Here is a 16,944-nt window from a genome sequence, read left to right as displayed (position 1 = left end):
CAGTATTTACATTAAAAATACAAATACAAAGTATGATTAAATCACTACCGTATATAAATTTAGTTTGTTTGCTGCATTAAAGATGGCAATGTCTGCGCTAATACATTTTTTAGTGGTAAGATGACTTCAAAAACAACCAATTTGAAACTTGCAGCAATCGTCAGTTGAGTATCCGGGTGGCACAGGAACCCCATCCCCTCCTTTTACTTTGTTTTGAGAACTCATACTGGGGTATATTATCGCCAAGCACGAGTTCTTTCTATTTAGATTCTTCTTGCAGTATTCAAGTTGAAATGTTTTACCATTAAAACTGTTTATCTTCAAAAATGGGTTGTTTTTTTGACAAATTTTTGATATTTTTTGTTATTTGTAGCCCCTCCCCCCGAAAGAAATACTTTGTTACCCCCCCCCCCCTACTCTCTCTCTCTCTCTGGAAAACCCTGAATACGGCCCTGGACGGAACAGTATATACTTTTTATTATCTTTTATTTTGGATACTTGGTAGAAACCAAGTTGAATTATTAGTTAATTTGCCTTATCCTTTCTGTGTTACGTGCTTCTGTGTAAAGCGGATATTGATGAGATGTCAAAATATATCCAAAAAAGTACTCGGCAAGTTTTGGCAAGAACTGCTGAATAACAAGCCAACCTTTTATACTAACTATAAACAGTGGGTGCGACTCTATCGTAAACGCATATTTAATAGGGAAGATTCTTTTGGCTTTGATTTGTATATCGAAGCAATTTATATGGCGCCTAATTCTAAAGCAAGTGATCACGTTTTTGGCTTGCTGATACTGCTGCCGTTATCTCCTTTTGATGTTTATCTTTACTTACCCCGGTAATTATTGTTAGATTAATTTAGGTTAAATTAATTAATTTACAATCCCTTTGAGCCACCCACATCCGCAGGAATTTGTCGGGAAGGGGGGCACACATTTAAAAATATTTTAGAGAGGCAAAAGATATCAGAAATATAAGAAATCAAATGGGAATAGTAAAATTCAAGGTCTGATTTTTTATTGAGGGGGGGGGGCATGAGGCTGGGATACGCCCTTTGTCTACGTGGCTCCTTGGAACCTTAGAAAGAAAAGATTGAAACACAATTATTAGACACTGAAAATTAATTCTGACTTGTTCAACAACAACTAAGGTTTTCGGATTGAGCTCTTTCTTCTTTTTCTTTGTTTTCTTTATTTATTTTGTTTTGTTTTGTGACTTTATGCTATTTTTAATGCTATTATTTATTCTTTATTATTATTATTATTTTATTATTATTATTTTATTATTATTTATTTATTATAGCTATTATTTATTATATATTATTATTTTATGCTATTTTTAAGTATTTAGTCAAATCCTCTTTTACTTTGTAGATAAACACTTCCGTAAATGTTACCTAAATGTTTGGGCATATATTAATATAAATTTTTTACTGTCTTAATTAAAAGTCTTACCCTTTATTTATATTTTTCATTTCATATAATTGTATCAAAATCGCTATTGACTCAGCTTTCTTATTTTTATTTATGGCGGATGATTTTTTTCCGAGGAAATAATAGCAATGGTTCATTGAAATACAATAAAAGCTGAAGTGATATAACAAAGGCCAAATCCAATGCCAATTTATTTTGCAGCACACAATATGTCTCTTATCCTAACTTATAGTTTATTTCTTTGAAAATCATTTAGAGATTAAAAAAGAAAGACTGGGTTGTCACAGCCGGCTCTGTTTATAGACATTTGGCCAATCCAAATGCATAAAAAAAGAAAGAAAGAAAAATGGATGTGAAAACAAGTTTTCAACGATTCTGCCGTGGTTAGTATAACCTTAGGTTCATATAGCTATTATTTTGCGTAAAATGACTATTTTTTACGTTTTCAGTCCGATTTGATCCGATTTTTGCTACAAGTTCAAAAGTCGTTGTGTCGAAAACGAAAGGGCATATTTGACAAGAGAGTGAAAATAATGCCATTAAGCTTTTCGTGGGGATAGTAAGTTTGTTATGGTTCTATGATTTGAAAGAGAAAAATCCGTAAAAAGTCAAGTTTTAAACTGTATTGTTTCATTTAGGGAAGTAGTACAGAGAATAATGTTTGATAACCTTTGAGCTAGAAGTACTGAAACATATTCCTCCCAATTGTCACCGGTCTCCGCTACTCCTATCATAAATGCCTCTCATTGAGATTTCCCTCTAGATCATGAGGCTTCGGTTCTGAGCTTGGCATTTTGAGGAAAAGATATTTTATGCATTGCCATAATAAAAGTATATACATTGCATTTGTTTTGGCACCAGCAGAGGCTGTTGGAAAGTAGGCATAAAAAAAGGAAAAAATCGTAGCGCATATTTTGTGAGGATCGAAAACCTACCTACACCGACAATGTAATAAGAATTTCTCGCTTTAGGTACCCGTTGTATAACGTCACTTGATTGTGTCTGGGGCTAGAAGACTAATGATTTGCTAGGATTTACCGACATTACAAATTGCATAGGTTGATTATTATTTCACATCTTGAAATTTTTTTTCTAATTTTGGGATTTTTTGCAAGTAAATCTTTGGTTTTTGTTAAATTTTCAGAAGCAACCCTGCCCTGTTTATGTAAATATTTATTTTAAAAATAATCACAGTTTGTGTTAAGAAAATTCTCTCCCCCTTACCTCTATCAAAATGCGATTATGATATTAGAATCTACAACAAAAACATTTTTGTTTCGTTTGTAATCTTTCAAAAAGCTTGGGATGAACCCTTTTGTTCGGGGTAATGACTGTGTACAGGTTTGCCAGACGCCACAGAATTGTTGAATGTTTTTAGCAGTCTATGTATGAACTAGGAATCATCAATCATTACAGTTGGATTGATTACTATTTTCAGTCGATCAAACTTTACACTACGAATTTGCATTACATACTTATTTTTGAACTACCAAATTGCAAGTAAAAAAAAAGCTTTAAGAAGTGGTTACAAATTTATCTTATCTTTTATATATATATATATATATATATATATATATATATATATATATATATATATATATATATATATATATATATATATATATATATATACACATACATATATATATATATATATATATATATATTCCTCTAAGAAACGATTTTGACGCCCTTGCTCTATTTTTCCAAAACTGATTTTTCTTTCCAAAATTTCATTTTACCTCTCCGAAAATCTAGCCAATTTCCCCGAAATTTCGAAATTCAAAGTAGCATCGCTTCAAACGCATAGAAGAGATCGGACTAACGGCAAATGAACAATCCGGTAAAATAAGTGAAGTTTCTAACGAACTATAAACTGCAATTTTGGTTATTTTTTAATTAGCGGAAGTGTTTGATTATAATTTGTAGATAAAGAAATATCGATGATTTATCGACCACTATGGATGTTCATCACTACCCCAGGAAAACCACTGTAGCGAATGCAACGACAACTTATGGTCACATGAAGGGAGGATCGTGGTGCGATAATTGGCATAATCCGATATTTATATCTGATTCCTTGGAGGCTTCCATTCAGTTTATTTGTTCAAGAAGACAAACAATACGCTGATAACACGAAGGATCCCTGAAGCGTAGCTCTGTTTTGGGTAATAAATATACACGTAAAATGGTGAAGAACGCAAAAAATATGGGCGAAGGCGAGGGATATGAAAGAAAAAGTCAAGAAAGAGAAAGATTAAAAAGGAACAGACAAGGATCATTTCTAGGGGCGCCCAGTATCAGAAATCATATACACCAGTTGGCGCGTGCCAAGTGTGGTAGAACTCGGTGGCACACTTGGCGTTTTGTGATATACATGAGGTGGCGGAAGGCGGGCGTTCCCTCAGATAATTTGTAATGGTTCACGGGAGAGAGAGGGAGAGAGAGAGAGGCAGAGAGCTGCGCAAGCAATAAAATGAAAGAACAAAAGACTGAGAGGGCGAGAGAGAGAAACAGAGAAAAGTGGCAGAGGAGATAATGAGCTGAAAATCTAATCAATTTTTTGTAAGTCGTAAAGTTTGAATAAGCTTGTTTCTAATTGCTTTATTTTATGAACTTGAAAGTTCATGTGCTTAATTGGAAGATCCAGACACGAAGTCCAGAGACTATGAACATTAATTTTTCGATGGCCAATGGGAAAAGTCTTATGTCACCCACAATTATTGTTATAATATGGGTTTTTGCTTGAAATGTCTCTGTATTACCCAACTGAATATTGAAATCATGTGAAAGTTCGGTTCAGAATGTGAGCACACGCGTTTTTGCTCCGATTTTGGAATAGTGTCAATCAAGTATATACATGGGGGGGGGGGGTCACTGATATTCTTTTGTGTTAAAATCTAGAAACCGTAATTCCGAAGATTAAAAATCTGTATGTTTATATTAGATTTTTATATAATTCATTTGTTTTTGTAATTTCTGAATCCTTCCATTTCCGAAACACATTTCTTCGCATATACCTAATTCAAATTCTCATAGGCTTAGCCTAGATCTCCTTGCTAATAAAATATTGTTGATCCAGCTCCGTAGAATGTACCTTAATCCTTTGGCATCCTGGCTTGAAACCAAAACCAAGAAATTTGTTTCGAGGCGGGGGGTCGGAAAAATGCAAAAACAAGTGAATTCCTATCTTCACTAAAAAGGGCAAGAGTATTTTATCCATAAACAATCCCGAAAGAGTGTTTGATTTATTTTTTTGGTACGTTGTAAGTACGCTGGTTTATTTTCTCTCATATTACATTAAAAAAAATGACTAAGGAACGTTTAAGCCTAATGCATGGAAAGTTGCTGGTTCCTTGAGATTCCATTTAACGCAAATTTCACAGTATTTTTTTATAGCCCGCTGAAAGCTAAAAGCCCTTCCCTAGTGTAACGCTTCTCATTACATTTAGGAAGCATAAATCTCATAAAGGTGCGGAAGCAACGTACTATTATCTCTATTAACTCTTGTCGTTTAGATTGCACATTTTTGAGTTTTTATGTTTTGTTTCAGTTTACGATTGGGTACCCCTGGGCAAACGACGGAAGATCAACTTCTGAAATTGGACCATCAAGGATTGTCAAACCATTACAAGGTGAAAACTAATTTTTTGGTAGACCGCAAAGCACTGCTTTTTTTGCTTTTTTTTTTCGTGGTTAAAGTAAAATAAACCTAATTTTGCAGCTGGGTGATAACGTTAGGGTTTTATTTTAGATCAATTATGGAATAGATAAAATCCTGTTCCTATTAAACAGGTCAGTCGAAAGCCCTGGGCGGTTTGGAGAGGGGGGGGCGTCATTTGCCATGAACGCAGAAATTTTAGGGTGCAAAATTTCTAATGAATATTCTAACGGTTATATTCATTTTCTAATTTTTGAAATTTTATTTTATTAAATTGAAGGACGCAGCTAATAAGTGAAAATAATAAATTAATTATTAAATATTTATGAAAATTAATTTATTAATAATTAATTAATTGTTAATAAAATGAAAGATAAAAATAATAATGATTAAATAATTAAATATTTATGAAAATTAATTTATTAATAATTAAATTAATTGTTAATAAAATGAAAAATAATAATTTTAAAATTGTTAGAATTTGGCCTGAAAGTTTTTGCTAGACGGGGGGCTCGCAAAAACTTTGCCCTGGTGCAAAAAAGGGCAGAACCGCAATTGCGGAAAGCAAAAATTTTAAGAAAACATAACAGTCTTTTGTAAGCTAGTTCACAGACAGGCCTTCTGGACCAAAGGCTGCTCCGAAATACAAATTGAGGTTGTCAAGGTGTATCTTCACCGCTTCAAATAGAGGCCATAACCGCTGTTGTCTCTCTAGATTTCCTATTCTTTATTGCTGACGTAGGCACAGACATATTTGACAATTAAAAGTATCCCCATCCCCTTGCAAGGGGGGTCCAAAAGTAAAAATTTTTGGAGCAACATGGGAGGGGGGGGGACCTGGTTGTCAAAGGAATGGAACTATGTAAAATTTATCATCAAGAGAAAAGATGTCAGTTGTAGTTTCCGAGTAACATCTGAATTTCAGATGTCAGCTGTGGCGGAAAATATGTCTGGTCCTGCTGGAAGAACAATAAGAAGAAGGATGAAACTTTCAGAGATATTAGAATTGCTATTTGAGCTGATATCTGCAAATTTTATTCACCTGGCTCTGTAACTTTTTTGAAATGTCAAAGAAAGTTAATCCAGAACGCGGCCACCCTAATAATAAAGATTCGAAATCTTTGGATGGACTCTCCGAGGCTGCAAAACAATGTCGAGTAGAAAAAGAAATAAAATAAATACAAATAAAAAGAAACAATAATAAGATTAGATAAGATATTTTCGTATCTTCATAGGTAGATTCATTCAAGTCTATAAGGCCGGAAATACAGGGAGAAAGAACAGTAGAAAAAAAGACAATAATAAAAAAAATGAGCAAATTAAAGGAGCACGACTGGTCATAGGTTCGAATCTCACAAATGACAATTTTTTAGAGCAAATTTTATTATAGTAAAATTAACGGTTTTGTTTAAGGTATATGAACTTCAATTACGCAGATTGTAGTAAATATATTAATAATTTTCTTCAAATTTATCTTAAGGTTTTGACTTAGCTCTCCTGCAAGGGGTCACTCTTGCAGGGAATGTATGGATGAAAGATATATTTACTCAGTGTCGTTTGTCGTTTTTTTCATTGTGTTTTTTTTCTCTGTTTGTTAGTCTTTAGGGGATGTAAGAACTGGCACGATCGCGGGGGGTGCACGACCTGGTGTACATAAAATTAAAATGTGGCCACCTCCTCACTCCCTTAAGCAGAAGGCTAATGGACTATTTCCAACACAGATAAAGTAGGCTAGATCTTGTTTAAGAATTTTCGTAGTCAGAGTTAATTGACAAAAGCAGCCGCAAATAAAGAAATCATCTTGAAATTTAAGATTGAATTGTCTTATAATTAATCATATTATAATCGTTTTATAATTAATTAGTATAATTGGAAAATAATGAATTAAGGCTGTTAGATTATTTGAACTAACATTGAATTCAATTGAATTCAATATTTAAATTAATTGAATCAACTTAATTAAAGATTATCATTTGATAATTAATCATTAGGTTAAATCGTTTTATAATTTCAGGTTGGGGTACTTTATTGTAAAGGTGGTCAATTTACAGAAGAAGAGATGTATAATAACGAAGAAGGGAGCGCCTGCTTTAATGAATTTCTTGATCTCATCGGTCAGAAGGTTCGACTAAAAGGATTCGACAAGTACAAAGCTGGACTAGATAATAAAAGTAAGCCTAGCCCTTTTCTCTATAACTTTAATGTTGTTTTTATTTTCTTACTGGAGGAAATTTAATTTTCGTTCAACAAATTAATTGAGCTCACTTACTGAAAGGTTTGAAAAAGTCCATGGACCAATATTAAATAAATTTTTCAATAAGGTAGCGAAGAATATAATACGAAAATACTAATAAAAGTCGGAATATTCGAGATTTACGTCTGGAATCCTTTTACAGCGGAAAAACAACTACAAAAACTGACTGAAACAAAAAGGAAAAACAGACCAAAGGCTAAAAAAAAATAAAAAAAAAACGAAAGAAAAACTCACATTTGAACACAATCCAATATAGTAAAGTATCAAAGACCAAAAATATAGTAGTGTCTTTTATGCAAATACTATGTAAGGCCAGGGGCGTAGCTTCAGCATTTTTATTGGGGAAGGGGGAAACAGGGGTTCACATCCAGAGAGTCCTTGGGCGTGGGCTATATAATAATTTTTGTCTCGAAATTAATAATTTCGAGATATTAATAATATTTATAATATTAAAAATATTAATAATATTTGTCTCGAAATTAATTGTCTCGAAATTGTCTCGCGTTTTTGATAAATCTCCACAACACCATACCGTCGGGAAATGTAGAAGAAAGTTAATCCAGAACTCCGCTACCCTAATAATAAAGATTCGAAATCTTTGGATGGACCCTCCCAGGCTGCAAAACAATGTCAAGTAGAAAAAAAAAAATACAAAGAAACAATAATAAGATTAGATAAGATATTTTCGTATCTTAATATGTGGATTCATTCAAGTCTATAAGGCCGGAAATACAGGGAGAAAGAACAGTAGAAAAAAGACAAAAAAATGAGCAAATCAAAGGAGCACGACTGGTCGTAGGTTCGAATCTCAGTAATGACAATTTTTTTAGAGCAAATTTTATTAGAGTAAAATTAACGATTTTGTTAAAGGTATATGAACTTCAATTACGCAGATTGTAGTAAATATATTAGTAGTGCCAATTTTTTGAAAAAAAAAAAACTGCACCAGTTTTTCGGCTGAAATTTTACCGCAAGAGATTAATTTGCACCAGATTAGCAGGCTAAAAATTTGCTATAACAATAAGAAAAAATTCAATAAACTAAAACTTGAAAAGATATCCAAGTAACAAAAGGAGCAAGTAAAACCAAAATATACTGGAAAATTTGTATTGTACCAACAAATTTCCAAATATACCGCATTGTACCAATACCTCTAAATTGTACCGATAACGGTTCAATTATACCGCGGGAACGATGAATGGGATACTGAGAAAATACTTGCAGAGCCTAGAAAATACTTATTGAGTTTGCTTTTTATCAGAAGCGGAGAAAAGTTTTCAAAGGGGTGTAATAAAAAGAATGTAGTGCGAAAAACACGTTATATAATCGACTAATGATTCTTTAACAAATCGGCCCTTTACCCTGACGAGTAGCGTGTAGGATTTTTTAAGTTTTTCATGAAAAGAATCAATTGTAAGCTGTTTTGTGGATATAGCAAAAGTTTTAAATGGAATGCTGAAATACCTAAGTGAACCGGAATATAGAATTGTAGCTGAACCAACTTGGATTGCACCATTGGAAGTTGGTTTCAGTGCAAAACCTAGAAAGTAGCTTCTACGGTTCTGAAGTTGCAAAGGAAAGACCAATTTCATCAAACAACAGCAACGATATTCTGGAGTTTTCAAGGCCATCAGCTAAAAAAGAATGTTGTTTGTATGTAAAAGTGAGATACCTTGACATTTAGCTTAACTAAGTAGGTGGATTCTGTCGAGTGACTACTCTGATGGCGTAATTAGATACGACAGGACTTAAAAATGAACCATGCGTAAGTAGTGTAAGTTACGTTATTTTAGTTTTTCATATTTAAGTAAGTCCTCTCACATTTGGCTAAAGTAAAAATCAGTGAAACCATCAAATTTAATGTCTAAATTTTTCAAAATCACCGTAAGCAAATTACTCAAAAATTAAAAATGTGGAATGGAGTCTCAAGCTCTGATCAAGCATGAAAGGTTCTCTGGGGAAAGTTTACTAATTTATTTTCAAAGTTTAATAATTACATATCTAGAATTTTCATTTTGTTGCTCCGGTTTACTTTTGGCTATTGTCATTTGCGAAACGTAACATAAATTGATGATGACATAGGATTCTAAGGAGAGCTAGAGTCTGCTTAGCACTGTCTATGTTACAGAAACTGCTGTGGAAGATTACATAACTTAATGATAAGTTAAGATTAAATTGGGGGTCGCCTGACTGCGCGTGGTCGCGTGATCCACTAAAAAGTTTGTGAATAACCGATGCAATAAAATATGGAATTGTTCTTATCAGGCTTGACAATTCTGCCAGTAAATAATAGAGCTTAAGTCAACAGATCCTCATCTATCTTATTTTGGGACCTGTAATCCAGGATGTCATTATTGCGACTGTGATGGCATGGATAAATAATCCTGATTATCTGGCTAGTAACCTAATTACACTGAAGTTCCTTTGAATATCAATGCAAATACAGCATGTCTGAAGAACAGACTTGGCATTTTAGAGGCAGAGCCCTAACAACAATTATAGCAAGGGTGCCCACAGAAAATTTTACAGGAGGGGGGGGGCAGTTACCAGAATAGCGGAGATTGGAGTAGAAATAAATTTTATGGTAAGAAAAACAAAGAAATATATCATTGATCCTGGTAGGGCACGACGCCGTATGTATATATATATATATATATATATATATATATATATATATATATATATATATATATATATATATATATATATATATATATATATATATATATATATATATATATATATATATATATATATATATATATATATATATATATATATATATATATATATATATATATATATATATATATATATATATATATATAAAACTTTCTTTGTTTATTAATTTCCAAATGCGGTAAGCTTTATCAAGCTTGTCGCACTGTTGTTAGGGCATAAGAATGCCTCTGAGAGTATTTACTCTACACCCTAAATCGGGATCCGGTTTCGGTCTCCTTTAGATAGATAAATAATGACCTATATTGAATTAATCTAAGATCTAAGAATTGAATTAAATTCTGGATTGATTCTAAGCAAGTTTCGTAGCAGTTCTTAAAGACAAAATAAAAATAGGAATTTCTTTTTCTTTGATTAGTTGTGATGCTTCTATTTTCTTCCTACTCTGGTCCAAATTCCAGGGGGGCATGCCCCCTCCCCCCCCCCCACTGCGGGTCCCCATGAATTATAGTAATAGTAATAAAAAAAAACCTCAATGGGGTCATCTCTGAAAGGATTCTTTTCATTTGTTTTTATACTCCAGTTTTTTCCTCGTCGTTCGTCGGTCGTAAAAAATTTAATGTTTTTTTTTTCTATTAGTATTATTATTATTATCATTATTATTATTATTTTATAAATCAATAAATTGTCTCTATTCGGAATAGGTTTTAGTGACGTAGAAGATTTTTTCAGCCCCATAGGGATCATTGCATTTAGATCATAGTTGCCAAAGTGTTTCGTGCCCGACTCAGTCTCTCAGGTGATTATTATGGTAAGTTGTCAAGGACATCAAGATGAAACAATTTGTTTTCGCCCTCCGGACTCATCTTAGGTTTATTCATACCCGAAAGACGTGATTTTGCAGGTTTTTTTTTCTTTCTTTTTTATATGAAATTTTCACGTCACTGCTGCCACGTTGAGTCGCGTAAATGTCACATCATGAGAACCTTTCAAAGAAATCTTTGTCGCTTTGGGTGAAATAATTCCCCTAAAGTTTCGTAATTCATGTTGTCCACTACTGCCTATTTTCGATCTTAATGCCTCGTTTTTTGGTCGTTGTTTTATGCCTATTCTGACAAACATCTGATGACGAAATTTACAAACATCTGTAGGCTACAAATTTTAAGGAAACTTAATAGTGCATAAGAGGTGGAGGATGGCTGAAGATGGGAACTTCTCGATATTTTCTTCGGCCTTAATCTTAATTGCAAGCCAACGTCTGAATTTTTACTGAAATTCTGGTGTCCATAGAAGCCCCTACTCTTGTCAAACACTATAAAAAAATACACTCAGCTTAATTTTAGCTGTAATTTTAGCTCTTTGTATTATTTTTTCAGATATAAAAATAATAAAGCTGTTTGTTCTTTTCAGTGGATTCGACTGGTCAATACTCAATATACGCTGAACATCAAGGCTGTGAGATAATGTTCCATGTTTCAACTCTACTGCCTTTTACGCCAAATAATAGACAACAGGTAAATTGAAATGTTTTTCTACTATATAATAGCGGTAAAACTTGCATGAAAGGGCAATGGAAGATGATACCCTGCCCCCTCGGAAGTTTCTGAGGACTTAATGCAGAGAAATATTCGGTATAAGGAATTATTTATGCTTAAGCGTAGAAACGTGCTTTCTGTTAGTCAGACTACGCAGACTTCCAAAAAGCAAAACCTTGAATAAGATGTGTTTTGTGTTTCCTTTAGTCTTTAAAAATCTTCCTTAGACACAGGGTCGGATTTGAAGATTTGACGCTTCTAGGCCCAAGCGTTTTTGCCGCTCCGTTTTTGCGAGATTTTCTAGGAAATCTCTGAAAATTCGGGGATAGCGGAAGTGCTGAATAGAACGCAACTGATGAGCTAAAAGTAATGAAAGACAGAGGTTATAACGAACTCTCAGGTGCCATTCTAGGGAGACATCCGACAGTTTATAAGTGGCCACGGAATTCCTGTGTTCCTTTAAGTTCATTTTTCTGTGAATAAACAGTGTGGCGGCTGAGTGCACCTGGCACTTTGACGATAAATCATATCAGTTTTTGTTACGAAAAAATTCAATCAGTGATAATTTATTGCGCCCCCTGGCATTGTGCACCTCTAGGCCCCAGCCTAGTGCGCCTATTGGTAAATCTGTGCCTGCTTCGACATAAAAACTAATTTAAGAAAATAGGGAAAAGAATCAACGATTAATCCCAAAAGGTACTGTTGTACAACTATTAAAAAAAATAAAAAAAATAAAGGCTACTGAGAAGAAAAAGAGAAATGTATTAATAATAAAAAGTGAAATAGTGGCCAGTTTTTTATTTGTCTTTTTTCATGCTTTTGAATAGGTCGGACGTGACATCTTTAGTTTTATAGATTATAAGCAGGTATTAGATTCAGATAGTAAAGCTTCAGTGGAAGTCCTATCCTTCTAAGGTAAACCAGATAAGTAAGTTAAAGTGATTAATGCTATGTAGGAAAAATATTTGGCTTCGGTTAAGGTAGAAAGGAGGGTTAGGGGGTGATGTGAAGGTCAGGAAGTGATTGAGGAATCAGTGATTAAGCAAGCTTATGTCCTATCCCCATTTATATGGATTGTTTTGATTTACTTTATCCCCTAAAACGGATTAATTTGATGGAATTTTTCCTAAGAAACACAACAAAAGGAACGGATGAACGTTTATCAAATGGGAATGAAAAACTTTCATGGGCTTAGATGATGCATACGATTTGGGTGTCATAAAAAATTGTCTGCAGAATAAATGAATCCTAAGAGATTTTGAGAGTTGAGGGTGCAAGAATAGGTTTGAAACCAATGTAAAAGAAGGAAGGGGTGCATGAGGAGGAACAGGTAATATTAAGATTTTGTAAGGAATCCAGGATAATACGAAAACTATTTTTATATCGCGAGGTATAATTTCGCTACTATTTTTGTAAACATTTTAAAAAGGATTTATTAATAAAACTCATAAATAACATAAAAAACAACATTTTACTACCTCCTTTAAAAGAAACGCTTGATCGCCAGGAGATTTACTTTACTTGTTTTACTTTCGGCGGGAACCAGACGATGATCCGTCCTATCTAGCACCAATGGACGATGGTATGACTGACGTAATCTAACGCGATCTGTCAGAAGCAGCCTCTTCTGCAATCTACAGCCAGTCCTTATCCCAACGACGTCCGTGTCGGCCGGAGACACCCCAAGGATCCAGGTCATTCTTGAACATCTGCCAGAGATTCTTTCTCTGGGTGCCTGGTCTCTGTTTTCCAGTTGGAAGGGGGCGCAGGTGAGGACGTCGCGGGATATGGTTCCATCTGGCCGTCGTAGTGAATGTACCAGGAATTTCGTTGTTTTATGTCGTCGTTGTTTTATGATTACCGAGAGGGCCTTCTTGGCACAACGTCTTCGAACTTCAGCGTTTGAGATATGAGACCATCAGCTGACCCGTAGTATGTGTCTCATGCAGCGATACTTCTAGTCGGATACTTCTAGTGAACGTGTTTCTTCGGCCTTTAAAGGCCAAATTTCACAGGCGTAGAGCAGGATCGATCGAACAGTTGCCTTGTAGACGTTCATCTTCAGGAGAACGTTCATCATCGCCAGGAGATAGAAGAAACAAATCACTATGATAAAAAGGTAAAAAATTATTTGCCACCGACACCACCAACACTACCACAATAATCAATAAACATCTTTTAATGTAAATAAAATATAAAAGTATGTAAATATCTTTCTTAAAAAGATCTAGTATGTTTGTTTTGTTTTATAGGCTGGTTATCTCCTAATAAGTAAAATCAGATCATCAGAAAGGATTTCAAGAAAGCGAATTTATGAGAGGGAGCTTTGGAAAGATTGGGGAGGAGGGGTTTACGTAGATGTGGTTTGGCTTATGCTAATGAACGTCGAATAGTTCCTTTTAGCAGTATTTAATTGCATTATAATTACCTTAATATTATCTTTGCTTCATAAATTTCCTTACTTCTAGCTATTGCGAAAGCGACACATTGGAAATGATATTGTGACAATCGTTTTTCAAGAGCCCGGTGCCCGTCCTTTCACTCCAAAGAACATTCGTTCACAGTTTCAACATGTTTTCATTGTTATACGGGCTATCAACCCAGGATCAGAAGTAACAAAATACACGTAAGTTTAAGCCTTACGCAGTGCTTTCACGACTTCACCTAATTTGACAAAGTTGTCCGAAAAGCATTCACCTGACATAATCAACTTTATTATTGTCGGAAAGAAGCTGAATTTTATTCAGCTTTTCCAAGAAAGAGAGCTAAGTTGCTGCAAGAAGTTGCTGTAACGTCGAAAAAACGAGTTTTTTGTATGAACGGGACAAAGTTTATAGTATTAACTTCGTGGTAGTTTTAACGTTGTGGGAACCCCGCATTGACTGCCGTTTCAAATAACTATCTTTTTTATGACATGTGAAAGATTGTGCGTTAGAGGCCTTTGATGAGTATAATATTTTTGTGCCGGGTGGTCTTTCTTTCTTATTGAAAAATTACTGATCATCGCATTCACTGAATCTAGCCAAATCTATAAAATAATCAATAATTTAAATAAGCCAATTCTTAAGTTAGTCAAAAGTTGTGTAGAATGGAAGACATAGGAATAATTTTGCCTAAAAAGGTTGAAGAGGCAATAATTTTGCCCTGCAATATAGGCTAGTGACTGTAATATTACTGGATTACACTCCTTTGAGAGTGGTAGTAGAGATTAAATCGCTGTCATGTTTAAAGGCTGTATATGAGATTGTCACTCTTGTGAGATAATAACCAAAAACTGTAGGAGCGTGTGTAGTTGTGTCGGCCTCGGGTGGTTTGATGCTGCTGTCACTTGTTAGTGGTACTAACTTGCAAAGCTGCTCTAAAAGAGAGTGGGAGAATAAATAGAAGCGGGGGAATACAGACAAGTGGGGGAGTGAAAGGAATAAAGAAAGTGGGGGAATAAAGAGAAGTGGACATCTGAAAGGGAATAAAGAAATTGGAGAAATATAAGAGAGTGGGGGATTAAAGAGAAATACCGGAGTAAAGGGAATAATGAAAATGGGTGAATAAATAGAACAAAGAAAATGAGGGAATAAAGAGGAGTGAGGGAGTAAAAGTTCCAAAGATATGGGGAATTAAAAGGTATGAAGAAAATTGGAAATAAAAAACTCACAGGAGGGTGTAAAGGGGGAGGCTTTGAACAAATTGGGATAGAAAAAGAGCATGTGTAGCTGTGTTGGCCTCAGGTGGCTTGGTGAGGTGAGTTTTTAGTAGTAATAGTAGTAATATGGAATAAGTCAGAGACGATCTTTAGTCATAAGAGGGACCATTGGTGCAAAACTATGAACATTTTTATCTAATCAAGTAAAAGTGTCATCCCTCACCTCTGCCCCCCACCTCCACCAAAGTGAATTACTGGTAAATTTAAGCATTATATGTTTGTGACTGTTCTGTTATTTCATTATATTGCTTTTAGGATAGTACTGCCTCTCTTGCTGAGAATTCTCAAAGTAGATATTCTCCGTTTTTTAATGCCTAAATCTATTTAATGTGGCGAAATAATTTATTTTTCCTTTTTAATAATTGTGTTAGAACTACTGTTAAGCGCCGCTGAATTACAATGCTTGCACTAAATATTAATTTTTTCAACGTTTTGAATTAATCTTCCTTGCGATCCCTGGCCCGTTTCTGATCTTGTAATTTGCTTGTGGATTGTCTTCCTTGATTTGATTTTGCTCTTTCTTTTTTGGTATTCTTTCACAGTGAGCTCATTAGTTGTCGAGATTTAGATATAATCCTTTCTCTCCTCATGTTAGGACCACTGGAAAATCTAAAAGAGGTTGGTACAAAGTACATATGCATTTTTATTATCTTTACATACAACCCCTCCCCCCCCCCCTCCCTCGCCACCTTGCGCTAAGAAGTCGAACCCATACGCAATTATTGTCGTACAGATAAATAAATTGTTGTAAGTTTAGCTTTATGTAATTCACTGACATTAATAGTAATCATTTATGTGTATGGGTGATAGGGCGAATCTCCTTATATTAGCTAACCTCCTCCTCCCTCAGATGGAGATAAATGCTCCCTTTCCTCCTCTTCCACAGTAAAACAAGTCTGAGCGAGTAATCTAACTATACCAAGTTTGATCATATTTCGAAATTACAAGTAATTCACTTCTGCTGAATTTTCTTTTAGCTTATTCGTGTTAATAGGAATGCAAAATACGGCAAACACACCGAAACACGGTGCAATTGGATTATCGATAATAGAAGACAACCCATACTGAGTACTTGAAGAATAGGTTCCTAAGTCTCAGTGCGTCTATTTGGAACCGTCTTTGAAGAAATGTTATCCCTCAAAAGATAATACCAGAGTAATTATCATGATTCTTTTGTTTGATTCTAGTCTAATTTTGAAGCTGTTTTTGTTGTTGCAGGGTTGCCGTAACCAGATCTAGAGAAGTACCTGCTTTTGGACCACCTCTTCCTGAGGGCTCCACTTTTCCTAAGTCAAAACAGTTTGTTGATTTTTTGTTAGCCAAAGTAATCAATGCCGAAAATGCGGCCCACAGATCAGAAAAATTTGCCACGATGGCCACCAGGACGCGACAAGAATACCTGAAGGATCTGGCCACTAACTTTGTAACATCTCAGACGCTGGACCTTGGATCAAAGTTTCGTATGTTCTATAGTTTTTTATTCTTTTTGTACTAGCAAAAAAGTGTGTCAATATTGTTTATGTTGTCAACTTTTAAAGTATCTGTCCCTTCTCTACGTATGAGAGGGAAAGAGGTACCGCCTGGGGAGAGAATGAAAAATTTAGGGTAGAATAGGCGTGAAAACGGTCTTATGTTTACCCAGTATGTGTAGGCTATTGGGGGAAAATTTTCGCACTTTT

At 34.6% G+C, this 16,944-nt stretch overlaps 1 protein-coding gene across 1 annotated transcript in view; it reads left to right on the top strand.

Moving 5' to 3' along the window:
* Positions 1 to 16,944, top strand: part of LOC148953826 (signal-induced proliferation-associated 1-like protein 1) — a 161,610-nt gene that overhangs the window by 64,207 nt on the left and 80,459 nt on the right. The window contains exons 5-9 of the mRNA XM_089085918.1: positions 4,990 to 5,071; positions 7,112 to 7,268; positions 11,441 to 11,544; positions 14,034 to 14,191; positions 16,484 to 16,725. Of these exons, the coding sequence (XP_088942044.1) occupies positions 4,990 to 5,071; positions 7,112 to 7,268; positions 11,441 to 11,544; positions 14,034 to 14,191; positions 16,484 to 16,725 (743 nt within the window). The remainder of the gene's footprint in view (positions 1 to 4,989; positions 5,072 to 7,111; positions 7,269 to 11,440; positions 11,545 to 14,033; positions 14,192 to 16,483; positions 16,726 to 16,944) is intronic.

This window comes from Artemia sp. Qi Xiang Cuo, chromosome 3, assembly GCF_049724085.1.
Source record: "Artemia sp. Qi Xiang Cuo chromosome 3, ASM4972408v1, whole genome shotgun sequence".
Taxonomy (NCBI): Eukaryota; Metazoa; Arthropoda; class Branchiopoda; order Anostraca; family Artemiidae; genus Artemia; species Artemia sp. Qi Xiang Cuo.
Note: the sequence above shows the minus strand (reverse complement) of the source record. Positions and strands in the feature narration are given on the sequence as shown.